The following is a 27116-nucleotide window of genomic DNA, read 5'->3' as shown; positions in this document are numbered from 1 at the left end:
GGGGCTGACCAGGGCAGCTGCCAATCATCCTGAGTGACAGCCAGGAGGGGCAGATCGCACTGCAAGGAGCCAAGCTGAGCCGGGGAGGAGAGGAGTGGGATGGGCAGAGAGAACACAAATGAAGCTTTCTGGCAGACACAGAGCCAGAGGCTCCTCTTCGTGCTGGAGAGACCCTCGGGGGTACCACAGTGCTGGGGTGACCACAGCTCCCACTGACCCCTGAGCCGCTGGACATCACCATGGAGGGGGACAGAGCTCTGCTATGACCTGCTCATGGCAGCTCCAAAGCCCATGGGAGAGATACCCACTGGCTTTCTGGCTTTTCAATCAGATTCTTGTATTTTAAACGTGTCCAGAAGTTGTTGGGATAAATAAGGCAAAGCAGTACCTAAAATGGTTTACACAGCTCAGGCCCTGATTCAGCAGGCCAAGGAGTCAATCATAACCAAAAAAAAAGCCTCTCATTTGGTTGAGTACATTCTGGTTGGGGTGGGTTTCCCTCTCCATAATTCTTCCCCAAATCATGACCTGCATTCCCTTCAGAATTCCCAGCCTTTCTTTGTAGTGTGTCCTAGAAACAATGGGATTTTATTAGCTCAGAACGATTCAGACACTAGGCCTCTTAAAGGCCCACTAAAAAACACCAAGAAACCTCTGATAATCACAACCATTAACTCACTTCAGAGTTTGGAAGGATAAAAGAGAAATTAGTGAGATCCCATCTTCAATCCAGACCCTGCACACCTTGCACACAGAGTTCCCCCTAAAATAAGTTCTGTAGAATAAAGAACAACAACAAAAGCATGATAATATGGCCTAAAAATGTCTTCTTAGCAGCTAGCCAAAGGAAAAAACCAAAGGTATTCAGGTACTACTGGAGTATGGTGCTCCAGCCAGGTCTACACAAATTGCTATCTCTGATTTATATAATTCACTAAGCAGATTTCCAGGAGAACTGAAGATTTCCTGATCACTTTAATGACATGAGGAATCTGCCTTTGGAGAGGCTGATGCTATCCTTTCCCCTCTGCTGGTGACCCATTCATCTCCCCAATGCTGCAGCAAGATTATATGTGCAATTCTGCACCTTTTTAATTTTCCCTGCAGAGTTCTGTGAAATTTCAGGGTCTGCATGGTTTTTGCTGGGGACAAAATCCCAAAGAATTTTGGAAGAGCATCAGTTTTACTGTAACTGTGCTTATACAAACCATTTTAACCCTTAAAAATTCCCAGCTAGCACTACAGGCAATGATACAAAAGGGATTTAATATTCTTCCTTGTGTTGTACAGGAAGCTAAGTCACCTCAAGCCAAATGAACCAGAAGCACATTTGAAGTGGAAGAACATTAATACTGGGGATATGCTTATTTGGGAGCAGGTTTGAGGATTTTCACCACATTCATTTCACCCATTTGGGGCAGGATTTGTCATGATCCCACGCTCCATTTCACAGGCATTGCTTGCAGTGGTTAAATGTGGGATTTTTGGAGGAGTGAGGCTAAAAATGTCCCTTTCTCTGAGGCTTCACATTTCTGCAGCTATGGGTATGACTGGAACAGAGCTTTTCGGTCTCTTGAAGAGCCTTGATTGATATTTTGTGACAGAAAGCTGCAGCTGGGAGTGACAAACCTGCTCATTGTTGATAGGACAAAATGCTGTAAATTCCCTTTCACTGGAAAGACCAGCTGTAGCTTGAATAAAACAGTGAGAAATCATGTCCAGAGCTGAAAATCTTGGGTTTGCTTTTTCTTTGTGTGTGTTTTTTGTTTGGGGTGGCTTTTTTTGATGGTTTGTGGTTGGGGTTTTTGTTTGTTTTTTGGTTGATTTGTTTGTTTTTTGGTCTTTTTTTTGTGAGAGAAGACAGATTATGAATTCTTTCCACTGCAGACATACAGAAATGCCAGAAAAGCTGCAGACTGGCTCCAGGGCACCTGAGAGGCAGCTCAACAGTTCAAGAAACATCATGGGGCCAAACCAAAAGTGCTGCTTCATTTATTTGGAAAACCCACTTTTTGAGCTTCCTTCCCAAGTTAATATTCCTACATGTTCTAAGCAGCAGCAGCACTTACCTACAAAAAGCCTAAGCAGTTATTTTCAATAATGAATTGAGATATTTAGGCAGCCAGCACAGGGCACACTGATGTACCACAATCAAAACAGTCACCCAGAAAAAACACTCAGAAGTAGGTGAAAAACATACAGGGGGGATGTTCCAAAATTGGCAGGAATTGAAACTCTTCGTTGGACTTCAAACACAACATGAGTCATGAGTAAATTTACACTACTGACTCAAGAGAAACAAATTACAGTTTCTGATGTATGATAAGCTATCAGCTTGAAGGGAAAAAGTGTATATATATATATATATATAAGGTTTGGCACTTTCTTCTGATTTCAGACAGGTTTTGCCCTATAACATCAAATTTTGTATTGATTTGCTGTATTGTTGCAGCAAACAAACTAGGGGGTGATCTAGGAACCATTAAATCAGATTCAAGGTGTATCACACACCAGTTAAATGTCATGTCACAAGGGTTACTGGAGATGGAGAACACCTCAGGAGCTGTTCAATACCAATAAAGAACAAACTCATTCTGAAAAAAGAGCCTTCTGAGCTCCTGGGAGCATTTTCTGAAAGGACAGGTTGCATGCAGATTTTTGGAAATGCTTGATTTAAAAGAAAAACAACAGAAATACTCATGCTGACGTGGCAAGAATCAGTGTTCAGAGGAGGGGAGGGAAATGCCACCATTTAAAAAAACTCAAAGAAAATAAATAAATCTATTTCTTCTGACTCCCTGGAGCTAAGTATTATTTAGCAGCAAGTGGGCTCATGGTTTGTCTCCCTGCCTTTACAGTGACATTGGCATTTTATTCCTTGTGCATTTTTAATTAGCATTGTGCCAAAACTCCACCACTTCAGTTCAAACATCAGACCTTAACATGCTGCCTGAAAACGTAGTTTTCTGCCAACGTGAAGTTGCCACATATTGGGGTGAGGGACAATAATATAATGTTTTAACTGCAGCAGGTGAATTGTATGAGGAATAAATGTATTCATTTGTTCAACTCAGCATTATCACAGTCTGTGAAATTTATCCTGTTTGAGCTAAAGGAAGTGAGACTCTTCCTTTTGGCTCTGTGTGGGAGTGGATAGGACCCTGAATTTGAAACAGTGAATCAGTTTTGAAGAGAAGCTGTGAAGTTTATGTTTGAATGAACACATGCACGTTAGAAAGGCTGCTCTGTTCTCATGCAGCAACAAAATTATGTATGTAAAAGAGCTTATATTTTATAAATTAGTCTGTTAGTGCCAGTGCATCTTATTTCTGTAGCACACAAATCATTTTAACTTGAATTTCCTTGTTTCAGGACCAAGGCAGCAGAATGTCTCTGCTGTTCCAAAATGTGCATTTGATAAGGATTTTGTTTTGCTCACAGAAAACACAGCTTATTGGGAATGTAAAACACACATTTTTATCTTTTTCAGCCATGGGTGCTTGCTTTTATAAGTGGCACCAGGAGACAGAAACTGCAATTAAGATGATTTTTTTTTTTTTTCTGGTGCATTTTCCACCAAAGAATCATTAATTCTTTACAAATATATTGCTCATCATTCCAGTCCCAAGACAAACATTGTATTTCCTGTTTAATTCAATTAGTGCATTTATCCTTTCCAGATCCTCCTGGCATTTGAGCAGAACTGTGATGACACAGAGGATACCTGGCAGAGTAGAATCACCTGCCTTTGCCATGCAACACAAAAAGCACAGCAGAGATAACTTCTACCTGTACTCCTTTCCCCAAGAGGTCCTGGGTGTAACCCAGTCATGTTTAGAAAAAACTGATGAACAGAAAGAAAATGTGTTTGTCTTGGTATTTTTTTAAATTTTTATCTGCATTCTCTCTTTTTTCTGAAGTTTTCCTTGGAAGCTGTCAGGTACAAATCACTGTCTCTTGCTCAGGAGGGCCTGGAACAGCCACACACACATATTTAGATTCTGCACCCAAAAATCTGAACTGACACGTGCTGGAGATGTGCAGTGCTGAGCCTCTCGAGCACAAAGCCTGCAGATATTCACCCTGAAAACCAAGGTGAGGCAAAGGGAACACAGCTGGGCTGGAAAAGGGTGTGAGGAGTGAGGGACAAGACCAGCCCTGCTCTCCACACCACGAGGAACATCTCCTGCTCAGCACCCTGAGCTCTCACCAGCATCACTGCAGTATAATTCACAAAGGCTACAAACAACTAATTAATTCTGTAATCTAAAATAAAAAAAGGTATTTGCTTGCAAATCTGATTTGGTTGCTTTTCTATCACACTGGAGTTTCCATTACTTGTAACCTGAAAGCACTACAGTGCTAAGAACATCACTGTGTTCTTACTTGCTAGAAATCAGAGCCAAATTATGGCAAGTTTGGAGTTCCCAAACTTTGCCTCTATCAGAAGAAAGGATGAGTGGGACAACAGCATCCTAAATGCTCAGAAGCAGCAGGGAAAATCATATCACAGTACCCTTTTCACTGCTGGGAGCTTCCACTGCTCTGTATATACATATTTTCAATCTGGCAATCTTCATTCAGGTACAATTCCCAAGGGAGACTGATGGGATTTGGTAGGAAAGAAATTAACCTCGACTTACAGGACATAATGCTGGTAATCCATCTTCTGGCACAGGACTGGGCCGGGAAGTTGAGGGTAAGCCTTTGACCAGATGTCTGGGGATCTCCCAGCAGATCCTCAGGGTAAACCTCCAGCTCAGACACAGGAAAGTGCCAGGGTGCTGCTACTCCATCCTTGCAGGGGATAAAAACACAGCTGATGTGGCCCTGAAGGCTCCAGAGCAGGAAAAGGAGATCATGAGGACAAAGTGGAGGGGATGTAACTTAGGAAATAAGAGGGCAATGCATCCTGAGAAAGAAAATGATGCTATTTTGTCAGGACACAGAGCAAATACAAAGTGAGGGAAAAATCTTGCCTTCTGAAAGAATAAGCAAAGAGTTTGGTTTTGGGGTTTTTTTAACCTTTATTTAATTTCAAGGAGTCCATTACTGATTCTCTTTTCAAGACTTTTGGTAAACTGGATGAAAAGCTATACATTTTGGCTTTCTGCTACAGGAATAGAGTCCCACAACATGAATATCTCCTACTCACAATGGAATTTTTGTATCCCACCTTCACTCCCAAGGCATCTTTGAGATGATTATCAGTGAATAACTGGCTAAACAATCTGTTACCTACTTTTCCTTTCATCAGCTGGTAAAAAATCTGCACAGACTACACACAACAGTGCCAGCAGAAGAAAACACCTCTTGTTTCACTGAGACAGATGCACGCTGCTAAATATAGATTTTACCAAACTGCTGGTTTCTAAGTTCATAGGACTCATTTCCACTGCTCCTCAGTGGCTCCTTCTCATCCCCCATGTCACTGTCTTTCATCTGTGCAAAGTAGGCAGGAGAAGCTTTGCATTCATAGTGCCTGTCGAGAGATTTCAGGTGGATGAGCATGTGGAGAGCATAGGCAAGGACCAGCAGCAGAATCAGGGACATCACCAACCCCATCAGGATTGCTGGGGACAGAAAGGATGCACAGTCCTTGGCGTAGGCAAAATGTCCTTCTTGAACGTTAAAACCTTGAATCTATAAGAGAAAAGAGGGATCATGTTAAATGAAGCACTGGTGTTTGTTACTTTGCTCCTGATGGCAGTAAGAATTTCTAATTTAATACCTGCACATTGCAAAGTTGTGTCTCCCAGCAATAGCTGGAGTTAATGCTCAGAGTTTATCCAGGTCAGTCTTCTAGAAACTGCCAGCTACTCTAATCCCCTCCACGCTGCTGCCCAAAGGATTTGCAGCTGTGCTTCAAACAAAACCTTCTACACTCACTCTTGATGGCCCAGCAATATTTAATGGCAAGCATGGCACCTTTCATGTTAACTCTGCATCTCCAGCATCACTTGTTGAGAGTCCCCAGAGTCCCTGCTTCAAACTGCCTAAACTTCAACATGACAAACCAGGAAATATTCTCAAGTGCCTGCCCTAGCAGAAGGTTTTTCTCACCAGTCCCACACGTGTGGTACATGGCAGCAAACCATCCAAGCTACAGGAAGCTGCACCCAACTGTGGGAAACACCAGTGAGTCTTACTCGTGGCTTCAGTTCTAATAGGGATTTTACCACACTGGCACTCAGGGACTTGGCTGTCTGCTCCACTGGATCAGTCCAGGGGCATTTATCACATGGGGAGAAAAGGGGGTCAGCTTTTTCCATTCCCCTTTGTCAGCTCCTCACGCCCTCTGTCTCAGGCATCTGAAAGGAAGACTCTCCAGTCCTGCCATCTTAGGCTCCCTCACTGTCAAACACAGGAGAATTGGCACTTTCAGAAGATTATTAATCTCATCCTAAAATAAGGACTTAAGATGGGTCAGGGGAATTATCCACTGGCTTTAGAGGCAGGCTGGGGTGACTACAGTCAGAGCACAAGGTTAAAATTCCTTGGCATCAAAAGTGAAGTGAGATGCATCCCACACCTGTGTGATGTCGTTATTGATGCTGAGGGTGAGACCTCAGCTCAGATTGGTGTAACAATGGAAATTAAATTCACTCCCCACTAGAGGGAACACAGACAGAAAGACTACCAAAAATAGCCCTTAATTTCCTTTGACAGGAAAAGTCTTAGTTTCTATTTTGTGCTCCGTGTAGGGAACAAGCGTACAGTGTGCATGGAGGGTGACCCATGGGTCTAACCCATTTGGCTGAAATCCACGGAAAATCACCTGGAAGTCAACGAAAGTGACCTCCCAGAGCTTGGAGAGGTCGCTGGCAGAGCTGGGCACGAGCAGGGCATCGTATCTCTGCAGGCTGCTGACGTGCTCGCAGTGGAAGGAGTAGCTGGCCGGCGCGTGGATCCCCGTGGCGTTGAACGTGGCCTGGGCTGAGTGGTTGTAGAGCAGCTGCAGCCTGTGCAGGCTGAACCAGTTCTGCACTGACAGCTGGTAGTAGCTGGTGGTCAGCAAGAGCCTGGGAATGTTGAGAGAGGAGGGAGAAAATGAGCCAAAGGATTGCAGCTAAATTCCCACGTTGAACAACCTGACAAGACTCACTGGTGTGACCAGTTTGTACCAGTGAGCTCTTGCTCCTTCCATGGAGTCTGGGAAGGGAGGGACAGCTTCCCATGGAGGGGCAGAGCCCTGGAACAGCTGCCCAGGGAGGGCTGGAGTGTCCCTGTCTGGAGACATGCCAACCCAGCTGGACACCTTACTGGGTCACTGCTCCAGGGACCCTTGGGCTGCAGGAGCTCCAGAGGTCCCTCCAATCCCATATATCCTGGGATTCTGGGATTTGAGGTTGTCGTGGCAGCTGAAGGAGTTTGGTGCTCTCCCACAAAGCCAGAAGAACATGAGGGGATTTTGCCTAATCATTGGGAATGATATGTATGCAACACTGGAATTGTACCCTCCACCCAAGGTAAGGAAAGTCGCTTATCAAGAAATGCTGTTAAATTCTATCACCAAGAAGCAAACATAATGTAGGTCACAGTCTGATACCTCAGCAGGCCACACTATTGGTTCTGGAGGTGAAATCCCCACATTAATTCCCATAGTAAAATGTAGTTAATTAGCAAGGTTTACCTACAATCTCAGGCATGGGCATATTCTACACAAAAGAGATGACCCAAACTTTTCCATGAGTGGAAAAGTCAATGTAGAAGAAATGCCTTAATAAAACAAGGCAGGTAACAGACATGCTGAATGCAGGTGTTTCTATTATACAAGAGCTTCTCTCACTTTTGCTTTAAAAAATTCTCTTTAATTCCCCAAGCAACTGTAAAATAAAAATGTATATTAACATGTTATTATCTGGTAAGGTTTTTATTCTAAAAGCTTACCTGATAACAAGTCCCTTTAAATTGCCAATGTCACCAAACTTCAGGGAAAGCCTAGGTCAAAAAGCAAGTAACATCAGGCCAGGAAAACAAAAATCTGAAATCTTCAGAGAATAAAGCAGAACAGAAGATTAAGCTCAGTTCTACATGGATTTTTTTGCTTAGTCTACCCTTAAAGTCAGTGGGGAAAAAAACTGAAAGGATTAAATCTTCTTCCAGTGAAATACACTTGTTCACCTGTTAATTGGAACTTGCTCACCTGTTAATTGGACTATCCAGAAAGAATAGAAATTCATGTTTAACTTCCAAGACAACTCAATCCCACTGCTTCCCACCATAGCTGATAATCAGGCTCAGGAGATTCCTGCTCCCCTTCTCAAGCCATGACATCTCAGTCAAGCATCACTTCCATCTGTCATTAGAAAGTGTCATTAACAGACACCTTGTCCTCATCCTTTTAAATATCAGAGCATGAAGGAAAGCAGATGTGAGAGTTCAGATTTCCACATTCCATCTTTAAAAACCCAGAAACGCCCTGAGCTCTGCAGAGCTCACCTGCAGTGGCCATGGGCACCTGGAGTTTAATAAGGTGAAAGGTTAATTAATTAACTATCAGGTTAATTAATTCAGTACATGATTAAGTGGAATATATTCTTGAAGCTTAAAAATAGTATTTTGCCCCTGAAAACCTGCATAGAGATTCTTATTGCTCACATAAGACAAAAACAAAACATAGTGAAAGCATGCAGATTCTGAAAGACTTCCAAAATTAAATGAGAATAATATTTTAAAAAACAACAAAAAGAAAAAAATATGAACACACCAAACAGCTAGTCCTACAATTCTATAGGTGATCTTCTTGGATAACACTGGCCCCATAAACCAGGACATTGAATCCAGACTATCTTTGCTTTGTTACAAAGGGAAATCAGAGACAGTTGAGGATTAGATGCAGGCAAATGTGGCGTTCAACTAAGAAAAAAATGCAGATTGGATTATTATATCTGATACCATTCCCTGTGTTTTGAAACCCTTCATTTTGCTTTAGCATACTTTCTATTAGGTCACAATAATTACTAATCAGACTGAGATTATTTCCAAACTGTGGGCCAGAAGAGAGGGAAGGATGTTTGCTACCACTTTATATTTTTAACATGATTTTTCTCCATTCTCTACCTCTGCCTGCCAAAACAGTGCTGGATTAGTTCACATGCTGATGATGTAACATTCAGAATGTCTAGCTGAATATTATGATACTGCAGGCAAAAGTCCTGGGCTCCTTTTCAATTTTACTTTCAGTTTTCTAGGATGTGAAACTCTAGGATTTCTAGGATTTTCACCAAAATGTGAATCAGAAAGAGGTAACACCTGCTTTTCTGTGAAAACATTTTTAGATGTACAGGTGAAAAGTTGTGTAGGAGATAAATGAAACTGCTGCGTTTGGTGATGTTGTTTATATTGCTGTGTGTGTCATTACAGATTTAAACTCCTTTTGTGGGGTGGACTCTGGCTCATGTTCAGTTAGAAATCTCCCTCCTGATTTTTAGGCCTCCCAGAGTGAATGTGGTGTGAGCCATGTCAGCAGCCAGCATCCTGCATGGAGGGAGAGAACAGTCAGGCACATGGCAAAGGAAGTAAAAAACACCACCTGCCTTCCTGGAACAGCCAGGGCATTGGAGATTTTGGAGGCAGTGGGGTTGATGTGTAGCTCTCACTCGAGGTGAGAAGCATAGAAACCAAAATTTTACTAAATGCTTCTCACTGAGCGTGAGAAGAACTTAGGAAAACTGCAAAATGCTGTTGATACTGAAGGAATTAAAGTCAGGCTGGAGTGCAAAGCTCAGGTTTGCAGACGCTCTCGTGCCACATGCAAAGCTGTAATGCACCCACTCTGTCTGCAGCACACACCCTGCAGGGTTCATTAGCCATGCACAGCCCCTGAGCCCCCAAATTCAGCACAGGATCCCCTCTCCAGCCCCAGAAGCAGCTGTGCAAAACAGCTGGGGACTGACCAGACCAACAGCTCCAGCCTCATGGGCATTGAGGGCAAAGCTGGCTCTGGGAGTGAGGCACTGCTGCCCCTGAAGGCAGCCAGTCCATGGTGTGCCCATGGTCTATACCCTGCTGCCTGCAGTGGCAGGGCTCTCTCACAGCAGCCTGGGGCTCTGCAGGTCTGCTCTCCCACACGGGCTGCCCAGAGCTGCTATCTGGCACTGCTCCCACCAGCAGGGCAGAATTCCTTACATGGCACTGTCCTCGCTGCAGTTGGAGTCCCCAACGTCCACCGTGGCATGGACACCGAAGGTCTTCTCTGTGAGGTCCAGCTGGGTGTGGTTGGCAAACCTGATCATGATCCTCTTGGCCCAGAACAGGATGCAGGGGGTGCCGTTGATGGTGACATTCAGGGGGCTGTAGTGGCCGTGGGGCAGTGGCCTCCAGGCTGCTCCTTCCCACTGCCCTCCCCTGCTCAGGTTGTAGCTGGCCACCTGAGGGACCACACAGGAGATTTCCATCAGAGGATGCAACTTCAGGAGTTCCCATCCCAGCAGAACACACGAGGAACACTGGGAGCCAGCCCTGGGCTGAGGGAGCAGAGGGATAGGTGGCTGTATCCCCTTCCCACCACGGGGATGGCAACACAGAACCTCCAGCACAGCAGGGCTGAGGCAAAGCGAGCACCACAAGGTGCTCACCCAGCTGAAAACTCTCTGGGACACCTCTGAGAATTGCTTCAGCACACTGAGAAGGACTCAGGCTGTGCCAAGGACACAGCCCAGCACACTGGGAGCACACTGGGCAGCTGTGCAGGTGAGAGAAGTGTCTGAGTTCACACCTACCTCCAGGCAGCTTGGCTCAACAGGGCTTTAAAATCAGGGAAATGCCAGCTGCAGAAAGGGATGGCTCAGGTATGGATCCCTGCCTTCACAGCATCAGCTGCAAGGCTGAAACCCAGGGACTGCAGCTTCCCTGTCACCTGCAGGGATGACATCAGCAAACTGCTCTCTCCCAAGAGCCAAATTCCACAGCAAAAAGACAAACTGGATGCCAGGCAACATGATTTGACTTAGGGCTCAGAAAGAACTTCAGAATTTAACTGCCATTCCCAGATTCCACACTCCAATTTCCAGTCACCATCTCTGTCCTATCTAAATAGGATAACACACACAATGTCTGAATGGCTGTTTTTTCCAACTCATGATTGAGAGTTCACATGAAAACAGGAGAGTTTTTCTGACTCCCAGTCATAAACAGCATCTCACCAGGCTCCAGAAGGGATGCAGTTATGCCCCAGGGTTTTGTCTTGGCTTGAAGAGGGAATTTATTTTTTTTTTAGGAGGATTTTCTTGGGGTTTTTTGTGCTGTTCAGATTAGCAAATCATAACTCGGCTCAGACCCTGAAAGATCCCTTTTGATACTGGACCCTGCATAGGGCACAAGGATGTTTCAGGATTAAAATTAGTAAACACTGACAACAGCAAGCTGAAGGCAAGGCAAGATCATGGTCAGGAAATGTGCTGAGTGATTATGACTGTATTTAAATCCGTGACAAGGCTGTCTCCTCAGAAGTGCACATGAGAGAGATTTATTCAACATGTTACTTACACCAGAGTGCATCAGTTTTGGTAAGATTCTTTTGGTAAGACAGCCTTTCATGCCCAGTTTTTGACAAGACCTGCAGCGTGGTCTCAGGAAAAAAAATTCCACTAAAAATCTGAAGTTTTGCTTCAGCATTCCTTCAGTACCAATTTTTGTAAGCACAAGACTGGTGACAGCAGTCAAATGCCATTGTACAGAACATGAATATAAGGATTTTGTTCTTCCAGAAACACCAAACCCATGGCCAGTCAGCACCTGGAGTGTCATCTCAGCCCTCAGAAAAGCACAGGTGGTGAAGCAGAACTGTATCACAGTGTTTTAGATGGTTTTGTTGGCTGTTTCTTGTAAACAATGTAAAGGCAACTTAATTCAGCAATGTCAGTTGAAAGATCTAAATGTGCTAAGAAAAGACTGCACAGATCCAGTCCTCCAGGCATTACCTGTGCAATTGCCACTGGATTGGCATTAAATTTGGGCTTCACACCACCACTGTAACGTTGACCTGCAGAAGAAGGAGTGTTGCTTCATTATTAGCATATTGCAAACATCCAGTCATCTGTAAATTATTGTAAAAACAATAGTTATCCCTGCATAAAATGTGTCACAATAACTGATTTTGTCTTGGAAAATACTTGACTTGCAGAAAATACTGCCTTCAATATATTGCCTTTCCTTGTTCACCAAACTCTTCTTTTCCTTGAACACAGTCTGTATCTCTATTTATTCACCTCAAACACAACAAAAGATGCTTTTTTCTTCATACAGCAAATTCATCAAAGGGTATGTGCAGAACTGCCTGGCAGAAGTGTGATAACTGTGCTGGGAACTTCTCTCCCTGCACTGCCAGGGACAGGGAGCTGTGACAAATAACCTGACACCCCAGCTCTCACGAGCACAGATCATCTCATGGACACTCTCACAGCTCCATCCTTCAAACATTCAACTCTGTTTTCATGTGGTTAAAAAAATGTGAATGCTTTTTCTTCCACATTCTCGCTGCACCTAGGAGTTGGACAGTAAATTATTATTTCAAAGCAGGCAAATCCTTTAAAGGGTGTATTTTAAAGAGGGATATGCTTTAACAAAACATGTGACAGAAGAGTCACTAATGCCAAGAGAAGCAACATGTGGGAATGAAATCTTTTGCAGCCACACTAACAGAACCAGCACCCAGGGATTCAGCCCACTAAAAGCCTTACCATTTCTCTGGAGAGAATCTTGATCTGAAAATTCGTATGAACTAGAAGAGAGGAGAAAAATATTTTATTGCATATCCAGCATCTGGATTTACAGCCTGCAGCAAGTTTACTGGTGGGAGAGACCTCCTGTTGCTGCTTCATTCCACAAAACATTCCAAGGGTAGCTCAGGTCCTTGGCTGGTCAATGACACAAGAACTGGGAAAATTACTCCAAAGCTGCAGCACCCAGGCTAAAAATGTCTCATTTTCAGAGATCACTCAGCTGCACCAGCCTGACAGGCACTCCCATGTCCTTCCCAACCTGACAAAAGGCTCCTCTTGTCCTGTTCATGAGACATCAGCTCTGGGGCAGAGACAGAACCAGCTCAGGGCACAGCAGGGGCAGCAAGGAGAGCTCTGCACCACCCTTGTTCCCCAGAAGGAACACGCTGGATTCAGAGAAAAGCAGTTAGGGTTGGCACGCCTTAAGCACAGATTTACAGCTCCTGGATGGTTCCAGGCAATAACAAATCCCACGGAAGTCATCTGCAGGGCAGGGCTCAGGTGATGCACACCTCGAGTGACAACTGCCAGGCTCATGAAACTCCCATGAATTTCCCAAAGTATTCCCAAAGAATTCCCAAGAAATTCCCAAAGAAGAAATCCGTGATTTTCTTCCTAGGCACAAGTCTTCAGCTGGTGTCAGCACAAGCTGCTTTCCTGAGCTACAGAGTCCAATGGATTCACACACACCAAAAAACACCTAAAAAACACCTAGGAGTGATCCCAACCTGATTTCTATCACAGGGCAGACAAATACGAGTCAAAAAAACAGTGGCACAGCCTGGAGCCCTGTGAACACTGTGTGCTGCCAAGCTGAAAGAACTTAAAAAGATTATAAAGATCTTACATTCAGAAAATTACAACACTGTTAAAAATGTATCTGTCAGTTTTATTTACATATGGAGAGGCCAACTTTGTCCTTTTCTGCAGCTCTGAAGCCCCAGTGGCTTCAGGAAGCATTTTCAGAGTGGGTCACTCTTTGTCCCACTGCTTTTTTGGGTGCCAGGGTTTGTGCTGACCTGGGGTCTCCAAGAGGCTCCAGGCTTCAGAGATCAGGGGAAATAATCTGATTTTGGCACACAGCTAACAAAAGATATGGCTACAACGGACCAAACCTTCTTTTCTGGCTCAAACAAAACTCTCTCTTTGGTTGTTTTACAGATAGGACTATGGGTCTTGTAACTTGATGCAGCTTTTTTTTGTTTTTGCCAGTCTCTCTTCATGACAGATTGTGCCTTCAGGCTGAAATGGGTGATCTGGGGGCATTTTTTTCAGCATGAAATCTACAAAACAAAGGCAGGCCAAAAATAAATGAATGTAAATTATTTAGTTATTCTGACTTTAGTCATACTTAGTTGCACCTATATATATATATCTAGTTATGCTTAGCTGTACTTTTAGCTCCTCTCTATATGCATAATTGAACAGTACATGCATACATGCATAATTAGGCACTCTTAGCCCATGATGCCAGCTTGGAAATCCCCACACTGTGGGGACTAAAACACTGGGGTTGGAAGAAGATTGGTGTAAAATTGTACAACTCTTTTCGTTCCCTGACTGGTTTTTTTTTGCAGTTCTGGGAAGAGGAAAGGTTAATTCTGTTTCTGTGACTGTCCATTGAGAAAAAAGAAGGCTGGCTCCTCCACACCCCGTGCAGGCACAGCCACTCCGGCAGGGATGTCACATCCCTGCTCTCAGCATGAGGATTCTGAGATGAATGTGCACGGATGATGAAATATTCATGTTTCCATGAGGAATGCAGAGCAGAGTCACCACCGAGTCCCACAGCGTGGCAAACATGCTCAGCCCTGTCAGGTACGAGAGGGAGGTGCCTCCAGCCAGGCCCTCCTGCTAATTACCCTGTTAATTAGCAGTGCTGGCTGCCTCCTTTCCAGCATGCAGGAAGGGAAATCCATCAGGCCAGGCTGTGGCTGTCCCTGTTTTGGATGCTGATGTCACCAGCTCTGTCAGCCCGAGGTGTCACAAGGTGTGATCCATGGCAGCATCCCCACCCTGCTCCCAAAACTGCAGCTTTTCCACCCAAAAGGAGAGCTGGGCAATCCACAGGCACCAGCTCCCTGCTGTCCTCAGCTGCAGCATGTTCCAGGGAAGGAGAAGTATTGAAAGTAAAAAATGGGAAAATAACTACACATTAAAAATATGTATTCCCTTTTGATTATAAAAATGGTAATTCCATGTATAAGAGAAAAGAAAGTAGCTAGCACTAGAGCATTCCCCACAGCAAGTAATTTTTAGTGCATTGAGATAGAGACCAGCCTTTTAAATTTATTACCCTTTTATCAGCCTCTCTTACCCTGAAATTTCAAACACATTTGATCACAAGTGGTGCATCTTTTGATTGATTTTTTTCCTCACCAGCTGGTAAACAACTCTGGCAGACACACCCAGGCACGTATGTTGTATGTTGAATTTACCATACCAAGCATGTTAGGAACTCACATGAAATTGGATTAGCCCTAATACAAAGCACTGGAATGACTAATCACTATGTAAAACCCAATTAAATAAGATTATAAGTATAAGGAAGTGTAAATTCCCTCTCATCAGATGACATTATCCATCTACATAAGATAACCAAGTCTGGCTTGTTTGTCTGCAGAGGCTGATGAAGACTCCAGCTCTTGAGGACTTCCATGTAAACAGTGTTTTCTCCACTCAGATGAGCCACATGAATAATGCTGGCACTCAGCAGGGCTCAGTGTGGAGGCCACAGGCAGCTTCCATGCCATGTCCACACTCCTACTCTTCATATTACTGCTCTGATAAACTGCACCAGATGTTCTCCACATCTACAGAAACAGTGTTTATATCACTCCAGAGTGATCTCCCTAAGACTGATACTGTCCAGATGCAGAATTCATCCCTGGCTGCTGAACCAGTTGCAGCTAATTTATGAGACATTTAACTGGAAAATAACGTGTGACCCTTCAAATGCACTCAAAATGAAGGTGAGGAGCACCTGGGGGCAATGCACTGCTTGTGCTCTAGGGACACTCAGCAAAAGGAATCCCAATGAAATTATTAACACTATAAATGTGTAAGTTTGGACAGACAAATTCAGGGAAAGAGCTGCTTCCTTCTAAGAAACATCCTGACAAAAAAAGATCACCAGCTTTTAAATGCCTCTTTGTGAGTTCTATCAATAACAAGTATCTACAAAACCCACAAATCTTCTGATTTTTAAATGTGTGATTTGACACAGGGAGATAGATTTCCACAAATATTTCACAAGGCACTGATTACTAGGGCTTGATTTGCAATTTAATGTGTGTCCAACACAGTCTGGATCAGAACAAGAAGATATTCAAGCTTCCATTTTCACACCAAAAGAGAAACTGAGCTCACAGAACTCCTAGTAAATGAACACTGTGCAGGCACAATCCCACTTCCAATGAGGCCAAATCCCCATTTAATTCGCTGGCATTGGGATCACAACTTCATCTATTAATATTTATTGCAATAACGTCCAGGTAATGCTCCACTGCTTACCCTCTGTCAGATTTTGCTCTGATTGCAAAAGGAAAAAGTGGAATTATACTAAGAAGAGCAGTAAGGAATCTGAGAACTGGCTGAGGAGAGCAGCAAATAAGCTATTTAATGAAAACATATTGTAGTATTTATCTGTAACTGGCTACCAGATCTCTTAATACAAGCTTAAGCAGATCACCACATGTCCTTCTTGCCTCAAATGCACAGATTTTACTGACAGCTGCGACCTTCACCAGCATATTTGTTCAGTGAGTTTTGGGTGACTTTGGGCATCATTCCACTCCTACAGCTCAGGCTGTTTTCACTCTCACAATGCTTGGCTCTACAAAGTCCCCTCTTCCCCCTGCTATGATCTGTGCTGTTTGTGTTGCATTGCAGAGTAAAACTCCACTGCGAACAATAAACCCAAATCTCCAATAATTTGCAATACTGAATTCACGCTTCAAATATCCATTCCACACTAGCAGAGTATTTTCGTGCCTCTGTTCCTCGGAGTAGTTTTCACACCCTTGCTGTCACACAGTTTGTAGCTCCATCTTCACAGGCACCAGGGAAAGTCAGTGTGAGAGTCATTGAAACGAAATGAAACATAGCAGGATACACAGAACACACACGATTTTAAACCACGTTCACAAAATTGTTTCAAAGTCACACCTCTAACGCACTGCCTGCTCCAAAATAATTACCGTCTGCACTAGCCGCGGGTGTTTTCAAACCTGGAGAGCAAACCACAGCGGCGTCCCGGCGTTCTGCCCGCGGACAGCGCCCAGAACCTGCGCTCACCCAGCTCCGCGGCCGCGCCCGGACACAAACCTGTTCCCTTTCTCCTCGGAGCCGCCGAGCCCCGCGCAGGAGAGCAGCAGCAGCAGCCGCACGGCAGCGAGCCGCTCCATGGGCAGCGAGCAGCATCCGCGCCCCGAGCATCAGCCCGGCTCCGGGGCGGGGAGGGCGGAGAGGGGCGGACACTGCGGGCGGAGCCGTCCATACATCCCCGCTCCAGCCCTATCCCAGCCCCGCTTCATCCCTATCCCAACGCTGTGCCATCCAGCCCCGACCCAGCCCCTCTCCATCCCTACCCTGGCCCCTCTCCAGCCCTATTCCAGCCCCGCTCCAGCCCTATCCCATCCCTGTCTCCCCTCCCGCTTCATCTCCCCTCCATCCCACCTCCATCCCCGCTCCATCCCCGTCCCAGCCCTGCCCCATCCATCTCCACCGCGTCCCTTCCCTATCCCCGCTCCAACCCTTCCCCTTCCCCATCCCTGTCCCATCCCTTCCCCATCCCCGCTCCATCCCTTCCCCTTCCCCATCCCTGTCCCATCCCTTCCCCATCCCCGCTCCATCCCTTCCCCTTCCCCATCCCTGTCCCATCCCTTCCCTATCCCTGCCCCGTCCCTGCCCCATCCCTGCCCCATCCCCACTCCATCGCTGCCCCATTCCCGTTCACACCGCCCTCCCTGCGCTCCCCGAACCTCCCGGATCCCTCCTGAAGCAAAGATCACTCGGCCTGGGGAAACTACTGGGTGAGAGCTTCTTGCCAAGGGGCGAATGGCAATCAGATCAGACGGGCTCTGAAAGCACGCAGAGGTTCACTTCTTATCTGTACTTAACCCTAACCTTAAAGGGAGGTGAGGGTGATGTTTACAAGCAGCTCTGGCATTTCTCCTTCTGTTCACAGACAAAATTGCATGTACTTTGAAACGGTATACCTTATATCACCGATATATTATACAGATGAGATAGATTAGATAGATAGATAGATAGATAGATAGATAGATAGATAGATGATAGATAGACAGATAGATAGATGATAGATAGATATAGATAGATGATAGATAGATGATAGATAGATAGATAGATAGATAGATATGTTATCTATCTCGACTTTACAGATGTGAAAGCAAGACATTGCAAGCTTTGGAGCCAAATATTTGGAACCAGTTTCGTTTCTTGGGCACTAATTCAGTTTGTGTGTGTTCAGCTTTCTGGATCAATTCATTTGGTGCTTTGAATTACAAAATCACAGATTGGTTTGGGTAGGAAGGGACCTTAAAACTCATCCAGTGCCACCCCTGCCCTGGCAGGGACACCTCCCACTGTCCCAGGCTGCTCCAAGCCCCAGTGTCCAGCCTGGCCTTGGACACTGCCAGGGATCCAGGGGCAGTCACAGCTTCTCTGGGAATTCCATCCCAGCCTCTCCCCACCCTCCCAGGGAACAATTCCTTCCCAAAATCCCATCCAGCCCTGCCCAATCTGTGGGTATCACACACCCACTCCTGTCCTGCTACCTGCTGAGACCATCAGTGAAGCTGCACTTTGCTGATTAAGAGCTCCTGCCTGTTGCATTCCAGATATTAGAAAAGGATTGGGGCTTTAGCATTGCAACCATTAAAAGGGATTTACCATCTTAATTCATTTCTCCTTCTGGGATGCAGAGGGTATCTGCTCATCTTAGAAATCCCCCAGCAGCTTGTCCTCAGTAGAGCGGCTTCTATCCAATTTAAGGAGGAGTAAAGATACTTATGTGAGAATCCCAGATTGAAAAATGAGATGATGGAACGTAGGATTAAGCAAAAACCACTTGAAAATGACCCCTAAATTTTCTGAGAAGCACTGGGAATGCATGATGCTAAACTTAGAACAATTACACAGACACGTGGCTCACATAAAAAAGTTAAACAGCCCTGGGAGGAGATAGAAGTGTCTAAAAACTCTGAGGACACTAATGTCACTATTCAGTGCCTCAGCACTCCTGACTCCTAAATAAGCAGGGGAAAGGCACAGAGAGGCTTTCTGGTGCTGCCTTCAGATTTCAACCAAGCATTCTTCATCCACTTGGGAGTGAAAGCTATGAGATAAAAATGCTGAAATACAAGCCAGAATGGCCCAAAAGAATGAGAAAAAATTGTCCTTTGAGAACAGAGAAAGTGAAAGGAAGCAGCATAAACAAAACATGGCAGGCCACAGGTAAAGCCAGCCCAGGCTGAACCCCAAATGATGCCCTGTGACCACAGAATGTACTTTTAGCTGCACTTCCAGCCTGTGTTTCCATGGTGCTGTCAAGTTCCAGAGGGAATTTGCTTTCCTAGACCACCATTTCACAGCAGAAAAAAAAATAACTGCTCAGAAACAAAGGAGGGGTTTGCAGACCACCCAGAAAACACCTCACACCAAACAACCAACATAGGCTAAATCAGAATAAATCAGTGAACATATCCTGACTTCCTCACTATATGTTAATGCTAGGGGTCCTGATAATAAATCACGAATCAGCAATCACCTGAAACAATGGTAATGTTAAGAGAAAGAAGAGTATTTCCTTGCCCCTTGACTCTTGCTGATAATAACAATTCCACATTTCTTAAAAATGCTGCTTTTTTATGAGGTTCAAGCATAAACGAATTCACTTGACACCTAAAAAGAAATTAGATCTTCATTCTGGTGAAGAATGATGAGAAAATTGGCATCTCTGCATTACAGGGCTTTAAAAGGAAGTCTGAACAGAGCCTTGGAAAGGACATGGTTAGGGGAGCTCCTGAGATTGAGTTGATGAATTGCTGTTGTGCTCTTGTCTGGTTTATGTTGAAACCAACCAGAAAATCTTCATCCTTGAACTTTTTGTGGCCACAAAGGCCACAAATGAACCACTTGCAGGGCAAAGTCAATGGGAAGTCAACAGAACCCCAGAATCCCAGGACCACTGAGGCTGGCAAATCTCTCCCAGCCCATGGAGTCCCAGCTGTGCCCAATGGCCACCTTGTCCCCAGCCCAGAGCACTGAGTGCCACAGCCAGCAATTCCTGGGACACCTGCAGGGATGGGGACTGCAAACCTCCCTGGGCAGCTCCTGCCAAGGCCTGAGCACCCTTTCCATGGAGAAATTCCTGCTGCTGGCCAAGCTGAGCCTCCCCTGGCCCAGCCTGAGGCTGTTCCCTCTCCTCCTGTTGTTTACAGCCCATGAGAATGGCTATGACAGGCTAAAAGTATCCAGTATCCCAAGTAAAATGATTAAACTGCTGTTTATCACCCTTTTTTCCCCCCATTTGGAGATAAGATTTTGGTTGTGATTACTGCTGATGCAGAACTCCTCCTCTGAGGATCAGGCAGCAAAGTGCCACTTGTTTGTTTCCCATCTCCCACCAGGGCAGCTCAGACATTCCCACCCCCAGGAAGGAGGCACAGCAGCTCTTATTGCACTTTAAACAACGTTTTTTTTTTTTAATCTACCTCTCAGGAAAGGTAATTACACTCAGTTCAAGTCAGTGCAAAGGCTCACAGCTCTGTCAGAGGCAGGCAGAGAGTGGCAGGTTAGATGTGGCACCCTGCCATCCCCCGTGTGTCACCGCTGTCCAGCCACCCCCTGTCACACGGGGTGACCACAGGGATGCTGATGGTGACCCTGGGATGGCAGCTGTGCTGCCTGGTGCTGCTGCAGTTGTGCACATGCTGGGTTTGCATGCTGCAGATGAGACAAACAGGGATAATTCATCTCCATGGCTGCATCTCCTCAGGCACACACAGCAGAGACCTTTTCCAGCTGCTTGCAGTCACCTTCCAAGGCCACACCAGGTCACCACGAGGCTTCCTAAATTAGCCAAAGTGTGAGGTGTCAGCCAGTTCTCACGTATCAGCACTGAACACATCACTCCACCTCTTTAATCTGATCTATCACTGTTGCTCTGATCCACAGTGCACTGACAAAGCAACAGAAGCATGGACAGAAAACTGGCTTTAAAATACAGAAAAGGGTTGTTCAGCTCCAACACAATACTCCCTCTAGGAAAATAATTAGGCCAAAAAGCCTTTCTGCATCCTTCTGGGATGGGATGCAAAAATGAATCCTGCTGCAACTCTTTCCTGCTGCCCTGTGAGGGTGGGGAGTGGCTGGGATGGAATTCCCAGAGAAGCTGTGGCTGCCCCTGGATCCCTGGCAGTGTCCAAGGCCAGGCTGGACACTGGGGCTTGGAGCAACCTGGGACAGTGGGAGGTGTCCCTACCAGGGCAGGGGTGGCACTGGGTGAGCTTCAGGGCTCCATCCAACCCAGAATATTCTGGGTTTCTGTGATTGACATCTAACCCCTACACCCTTCCCCACATCCCTAAAGGATCCCATCCCTGAGAAATCCCCAAAAGGACTCCAGGCCCACTCCACCTTCAGGGAAGGGACAGGGAGGAAACTGCACAGAAAACCCCACAAAAGCCCAGTGTGTGTCACAACCCAGCTGTCCCTGGTTGTGCAGCGCCGCAGGACACCAGGCATCAGAGATCAGATTATACAAGGAGTTTTAGGATAAGTGGTGGGATTTTGGGTGGATTTATCTGCTCGGCCAACCAAGACATTTAATTTTAGAAGCGCTTATCTGGCAGCACTGGTGCTGTCCAAAGAGAACAGCTGCCCACAGTGCCCCTGGGGCTGTGCCCAGGGTGGGAATTCCTGCAAAAACACCTCCACAGGGACAGGAAGGAGCCTGTGGGTCTCAGAGTCACAGAACAGTTTGGGCTGGACCCTAATGGTCACCTTGTTCCACCCCCTGCCATGGGACACCTTCCAGGGACACATCTTGAGGCCACCTGTGCCTGCACACCTCTCACTCATTTGCCTGAAGTGGCTTTTCTTCTTGTTTGTTGCCTCAATTATCATACAGTTCTTTTTAACTATTATTACTGACTCTATTTCCCCTCCAGGACAGGGAAGGGAATGAGGAAAAAGCTGTGTGGTGTTTGTCTGCAATCTGGGGTTAAACTATGATATATTGGATTTAAAAAAAAAAACAAAAACTCAGCACCGATTTTGAAGAATGTGGTGAAATGAAGAAAACCTGTCCTAACAGAAGTGTCCCAAAGTCCTGGTGTAGTTTAAAAAGAGCACATCCCACAGTAGCTTCATGACAAACCATCTGTTTCCCAGATCTCGACATCTTAATGAATATTTGTGCCAGAAATGCCAGCTTGTTACATTATATTTATGTTGTGTTCACCCATTGCCTTCCTCGTCAGCTTTTAAATATTCCTAATATTCCTAACATTGCAAAGCAAAGCTGCAGCATTTTTACAAGGCAAGCTCCTCTGGTCTTAAAATTACCAAACAGCAACTGCATTCCAACAGTGGAACTGCATCTTCAAGAGCTGCTTTTTGTAACAGTAATGTTTTCTCCTCAAAGTGTTGATGGAGTTTATGGCTTTTGTTTGGGGTTTCTTTTGCGGGGGAAGGTTAGATTTTTATAATATTTACAATTTTTTATTAGTTATTCTATAAAGATTGAATGTAGAATCAGCCCTACATGAACACATAAAGCATATAATTTCTATTTAAGCAGTGAGCACAGGCTGTGTTAAAAAATATGTGTTTGTATCTAATTACTGCCTCTTCAGGGACACTCCCAGAAGGGAAGGGAAAGTTCCTGATTTGGATTGATGCAGTTTGACACCATGGGCTGAAGCAGCTTTCGAAATGGAGACACACCAGATTGTTTCTTTTGCAGGACTTTGCTCTGCAGATCTGCAGGGAGACTGAGGGCAATGCAGAATTGGAGTCACAGTGCCCTGGATCCCTGGAAATGCCCAGGGCAGGCTGGACAGCGCTGGGCACAGCCTGGGATGGCAGAAGGTGTCCTGCACATGGCACTGGGTGGGATTCCAGGTCCCTCCCAATCCAAACCAATCCATGATTCCATGGAAAGCTGGAAGTGAGAATCACAGAGCCATTTATGCTGGAAAAGACCCACAAAACCAGTGAGTCCAACCATCCCCCAGCGCTGCCAAGGCCACCACTGACCATGTCCCCAGTGCCACATCCACAGGGCTGTTAATCCCTCCAGGGATGGGGATTCACCAGTGCCAGGGCTGCAGAGCCTTTCCAGGAGGGAATTTCCCCAATTTCCAACCTGCACCTCTCCTGCCGCAGCCTGAGGCAGTTTTCACTCGTTCTGTGGTTTCTCCCCTGGGAGAACATGTGAATCCCGGCTCAGGACAGGCTCGTTCCAGGCAGAAATCCCGGAATTCTCCCAATCGATCCCCGCCAAGCCTGGACAGCTCCTCGCTCAGCCCACAGGCTCGCCCCCCGCGGGACTCGAACCCTCGGCCTCGGGATTCCAACCCTGCAGCCCAGCAGGGCCTCATGGAAACGAGGGGCACCAAATAACCAAAACCTGCAGTTTTACCCGCCAGTGGCACTCCGATGATCTTCCATCGGCAGTTCTGCGTGTCACTAATGGCCAGGCGTTGCTCTGCGTGGGTTTGTTGGCAAAGATCACCACAGAGCCACAGCAAACATCAGCCTGTCCCTGCGGCCAGCTGGGGGTGACAAGAGGTGACACACACGCGTGCATGTGTAACAAGAAATGTGCAATTGATTGTTGTGCGTGGAAGGCTTTTAGCAAAGTTTTTGGAATGCAAAAACACATTCGTGTCACTGAGTATAATCTACGCAAGCGTGCGCCTCGGTGTGGGTGACAGGACGAGAGACCCCCGGGCAGCCCGTGCCGCAGTAAAACAATGTCAGGTTTCTGTGTCTGTCTAACTTTGAGTCCAAAATTCCCTTCCCAGCGTTCGGTCACAGCGGGACTCGAACCGGCAACACCACCGGCCGGGGTCCTAGCGGCACCGCCCCCGGGACTCGAACCGGTGTCTCACTGATCTCCGGGCCGCCCCGCGCGGTGCCGGTCGGGATTCGCGTCAGGCGCGGCGCGGGCAGCCCGCGCGGGTCCTGCCGGGCGCGGCTATAGGCGGCGGGCGCAGACTCTCCTCCCTCTTTTCTCGCTCGGCAGCCGCGCGGAGAAGATGGGTGAGCGTGGCGGCGGGCCGGGGCCGGGTGTGGGGCTGGGGCCGGGGCTGCGGGATCCCCGGCGGCACTCGCGGCCCTCCGCAGCCGCTGCCCGGCCGCCCGCAGCCGGCTCGGGGCCGTGCGGGCAGCGCTGCGGGCGGGCAGGCCGCGCCCGCCATTACGCGCCGCATGTCCGCCATGGCCTGGGCGCTGCTTCCCCTCACGGCTCCTTCCCCTCCTCACGCCCGCCCCGTCTCGCCCCGCAGGAAAGTGCCGAGGCCTCCGCACCGCTCGGAAGCTGCGCAGCCACCGCCGGGACCAGAAGTGGCACGACAAGCAGTACAAGAAGGCGCACCTGGGCACGGCGCTGAAGGCCAACCCGTTCGGGGGCGCTTCCCACGCCAAGGGCATCGTCCTGGAGAAAGTGTGGGTGCTCCTCCCGGCCCCGTGGGGTCATAGAGCCCCCGGGATGGGGAAAATAGGGCTTGGGGGGTTTTCCCCCTCCCCCACGAACTGCAGAAAAAAAGAAGGATTTTAGTACTAAAATGGGCGGGGGAGGGGGTGAATCTTGGGGAGAGATTTATGGGAAAAGGTTTTTTTTTTGCACACATGGAAGCTATATGAGAAACTTCCGGTTATTTTTCAAAAATTCGGGAAAATGGGGATTTTTGGCAAGAATTGTAGAAAACAAATTTCTTTGGAAAGTAAGAAAAAACAAGAAACTTGAATAAAAAAATCAAGGAAAAACGATTTTTTTTAACCTAGCTTGGGGGAAATGATGATTTTGGGCACAGACTGAAAGAAAATGGTGCTTGTGTACCATGTGTCGTAGATCCTACCTGCTTCTGTCTTCCCCCCTTTAATAATTTATAAACTTCACTGGGATGCTGCCAAGGCTCTGCTTTTTGGTCACTGTTCCTGTGATTTGGGTTGTTCAGGGGTTTCTTCTTAGTTTAATTTTGTAGAATTTTACTGGATTAGTCTGGAGGTCATTTAATTTTAGGTTTTTACTTGGCTTAGGAAGTGATACTTCATGTATTCATATATAAATCTGCGGTAATACATACTTTGTAATATTGGTTAAATAGGCTATTAATTCACTACTTCTAAACAGAATGTTTTGGTTGTGAAGTACAGATACAATTCACACTGAACATAAAGCAGTTAATTGCGGTTGTTAATTAATAAGCCTCATGGTCCACCACACTGATGTTTTCACTGGTTTCCCTTGCAGGGGGGTGGAAGCCAAGCAGCCCAACTCTGCCATCAGGAAATGTGTGAGGGTCCAGCTCATTAAGAACGGCAAAAAAATCACAGCTTTTGTCCCCAACGATGGCTGCCTGAACTTCATCGAGGTAACTGCCAAAGAGCCTAAAGTGTTGTGAGAAAAAGGTGTGAATAGCAGGTTTCCTCTGTTAGTGCTGATTTAATCTGCTAGCTGGTTTGTTTCCATGGGTTTTGGTCACTCCCAGCTTTCCTGGGGCAGGGTGGGTGCGGCTGGGTGGGAGGTGTGCAGTGCCAGGTTTGTGTCCCTCTCAGCACTCACACCTGTCCCTTGTTGTCCCAGGAGAACGACGAGGTGCTGGTGGCCGGCTTTGGGCGCAAGGGCCACGCCGTGGGGGACATCCCAGGCGTGCGCTTCAAGGTGGTCAAGGTGGCCAACGTGTCCCTGCTGGCCCTCTACAAGGGCAAGAAGGAGAGACCCAGGTCGTAAATGCTCTCTGTGATCAGAACACCAATAAAATCTTTGATTTAAAGAGTGATCTGCTTGTTATTGTGGGGGTGCTGGAGGAGGACATGGGGAAGTCAGAAAAACCTATAGAAAAAGCCCAAACCCTCTGGCACTACTAATCAGCTGCAGTTCATCTGTGTGGTGAGGAAAAAGATCTGCTTCAACTAATTTATATACAAATTAATGTGAAAATTCAGTAATTTATATGAAAATGGATAAGGAATCTCAGAACACGTTGAGAATCTCGACGTTGGTGCAGTAAAACTGGGGAAGGTAGAGGGGACTAAATCCCCTCGCGGTTCTGAGTCTCAAATTCCAAAGGAGGCAGATTTAGTGGCGCTGGAGCAGTGCTGAGCGCTGTCGTGAGGCCGAGTCGCCACCAGATGTCGCGACAGGAGCGGGCAGGGGACAGCTGAAACGGAAGCGTTGGAGCCAAAAACTTGTGTGGGTTTTCATAAAGGAAACAGAAATTCAGCCAAAGAGGAGATCTAGAGAGGCACGAGAGTGGATCCAACTTGGGGGAGAAAGGATTGGGAGCAGCCCTGGGGGTGCAGTGGGTGAGCTGAGACCCCAAACCCTGAGCTGGGCTGAGACCCCAAACCCTGAGCTGGGCTGAGCCCCCAAACCCTGAGCTGGGCTGAGCCCCCAAACCCTGAGCTGGGCTGAGACCCCAAACCCTGAGCTAGGCTGAGACCCCAAACCCTGAGCTGGGCTGAGACCCCAAACCCTGAGCTGGGCTGAGAGCTGAGCTGAGAGCTGCCCCAGCCCTGGGCAGCACAGCAAGGAGCTGCAGCTCTGCAGGCAGGCCAGAGGAGCTGCAGCAGGAGCAGAGGATGGAGCAGCTCTGCTGGCAGAGCTGGCATTGCTCAGCCTGCAGAGGAGAAGCTCTGGGGTGACCTCAGTGTGGCCTTCAGGGCCTGAAGGAGCTGCAGGAAACATGGAGAGAGACTATTGACAGGGGATGGAGGGACAGGACACAGGGAATGGCTGCAAACTGCCAGAGGGCAGGGATGGATGGATATTGGGAAGGAATTGTTCCCTGGCAGGGTGGGCAGGCCCTGGCACAGGGTGACAGAGAAGCTGTGGCTGCCCCTGGATCCCTGGCAGTGTTCCAGGCCAGGCTGGACACTGGGGCTTGGAGCAGCCTGGGACAGTGGGAGGTGTCCCTGCCAGGGCAGGGGTGGCACTGGATGGGCTTTCAGACCCTTCCAACTCAAAACGATCCTGGGATTCTGTGAGTGTGCCACTGCCCAGGAATAACTTGTGTCACCTGACACTGCACAAAGAAGTCGGGGAAAGATAAGCTGAGCCAAACATCACCAAGTCACTATTAGAGGGGTTTTAAGCCTAATAAAAAGGTTGTCAAAAAGGCTAAAAGCTTATGTGTT

General features: G+C 46.8%; 2 protein-coding genes across 4 annotated transcripts; one reads left to right on the top strand and one right to left on the bottom strand.

The window, feature by feature from the left end:
• Positions 1-5020: 5020 nt before the first annotated feature.
• On the bottom strand, positions 5021-23896 carry LOC146424210 (V-type proton ATPase subunit S1-like protein). Of its 3 annotated transcripts, none has more exons than XM_085042512.1 (7): positions 23395-23896; positions 12684-12724; positions 11925-11986; positions 10132-10373; positions 7891-7941; positions 6779-7022; positions 5021-5643 (listed from the first exon to the last, which is right to left on the bottom strand). In XM_085042512.1, the coding sequence occupies exons 1-7, from the start codon at positions 23421-23423 to the stop codon at positions 5341-5343; spliced, it is 972 nt and encodes a 323-aa protein (XP_084898638.1). In that variant the 5' UTR covers positions 23424-23896; the 3' UTR covers positions 5021-5340. The 3 variants fall into 3 exon arrangements, with proteins under 3 accessions (XP_084898638.1, XP_084898637.1, XP_084898636.1); XM_085042511.1 differs by lacking the exon at positions 23395-23896 and adding an exon at positions 23125-23281; XM_085042510.1 differs by lacking the exon at positions 23395-23896 and adding an exon at positions 17052-17175.
• On the top strand, positions 23866-25753 carry RPS23 (ribosomal protein S23). The gene is made up of 4 exons (XM_085042513.1): positions 23866-24017; positions 24263-24422; positions 25231-25351; positions 25564-25753. The coding sequence occupies exons 1-4, from the start codon at positions 24014-24016 to the stop codon at positions 25708-25710; spliced, it is 432 nt and encodes a 143-aa protein (XP_084898639.1). The 5' UTR covers positions 23866-24013; the 3' UTR covers positions 25711-25753.
• The last annotated feature ends 1363 nt before the right edge of the window (positions 25754-27116 follow it).

Source organism: Lichenostomus cassidix, chromosome Z (genome assembly GCF_008360975.1).
Source record: "Lichenostomus cassidix isolate B80296 chromosome Z, HeHo_3.0, whole genome shotgun sequence".
NCBI lineage: Eukaryota > Metazoa > Chordata > Aves > Passeriformes > Meliphagidae > Lichenostomus > Lichenostomus cassidix.
The sequence above is the reverse complement of the archived record's forward strand: the minus strand, read 5'-3'. Positions and strand labels throughout refer to the sequence as shown.

Excerpts from the sequence above, each read along its gene's own strand:
- LOC146424210 (XM_085042510.1), bottom strand. The coding sequence starts at position 17,131 with ATGGAGCGGCTCGCTGCCGTGCGGCTGCTGCTGCTGCTCTCCTGCGCG. Across the intron at positions 10,374-11,924 it reads ATCCAGTGGCAATTGCACAG|GTGGCCAGCTACAACCTGAG; the intron begins GTAATGCCTGGA and ends GTGGTCCCTCAG. Across the intron at positions 5,644-6,778 it reads TCACTTTCGTTGACTTCCAG|ATTCAAGGTTTTAACGTTCA; the intron begins GTGATTTTCCGT and ends TTTCTCTTATAG.
- RPS23 (XM_085042513.1), top strand. Across the intron at positions 24,423-25,230 it reads GGCATCGTCCTGGAGAAAGT|GGGGGTGGAAGCCAAGCAGC; the intron begins GTGGGTGCTCCT and ends TTTCCCTTGCAG. Across the intron at positions 25,352-25,563 it reads GCTGCCTGAACTTCATCGAG|GAGAACGACGAGGTGCTGGT; the intron begins GTAACTGCCAAA and ends TTGTTGTCCCAG.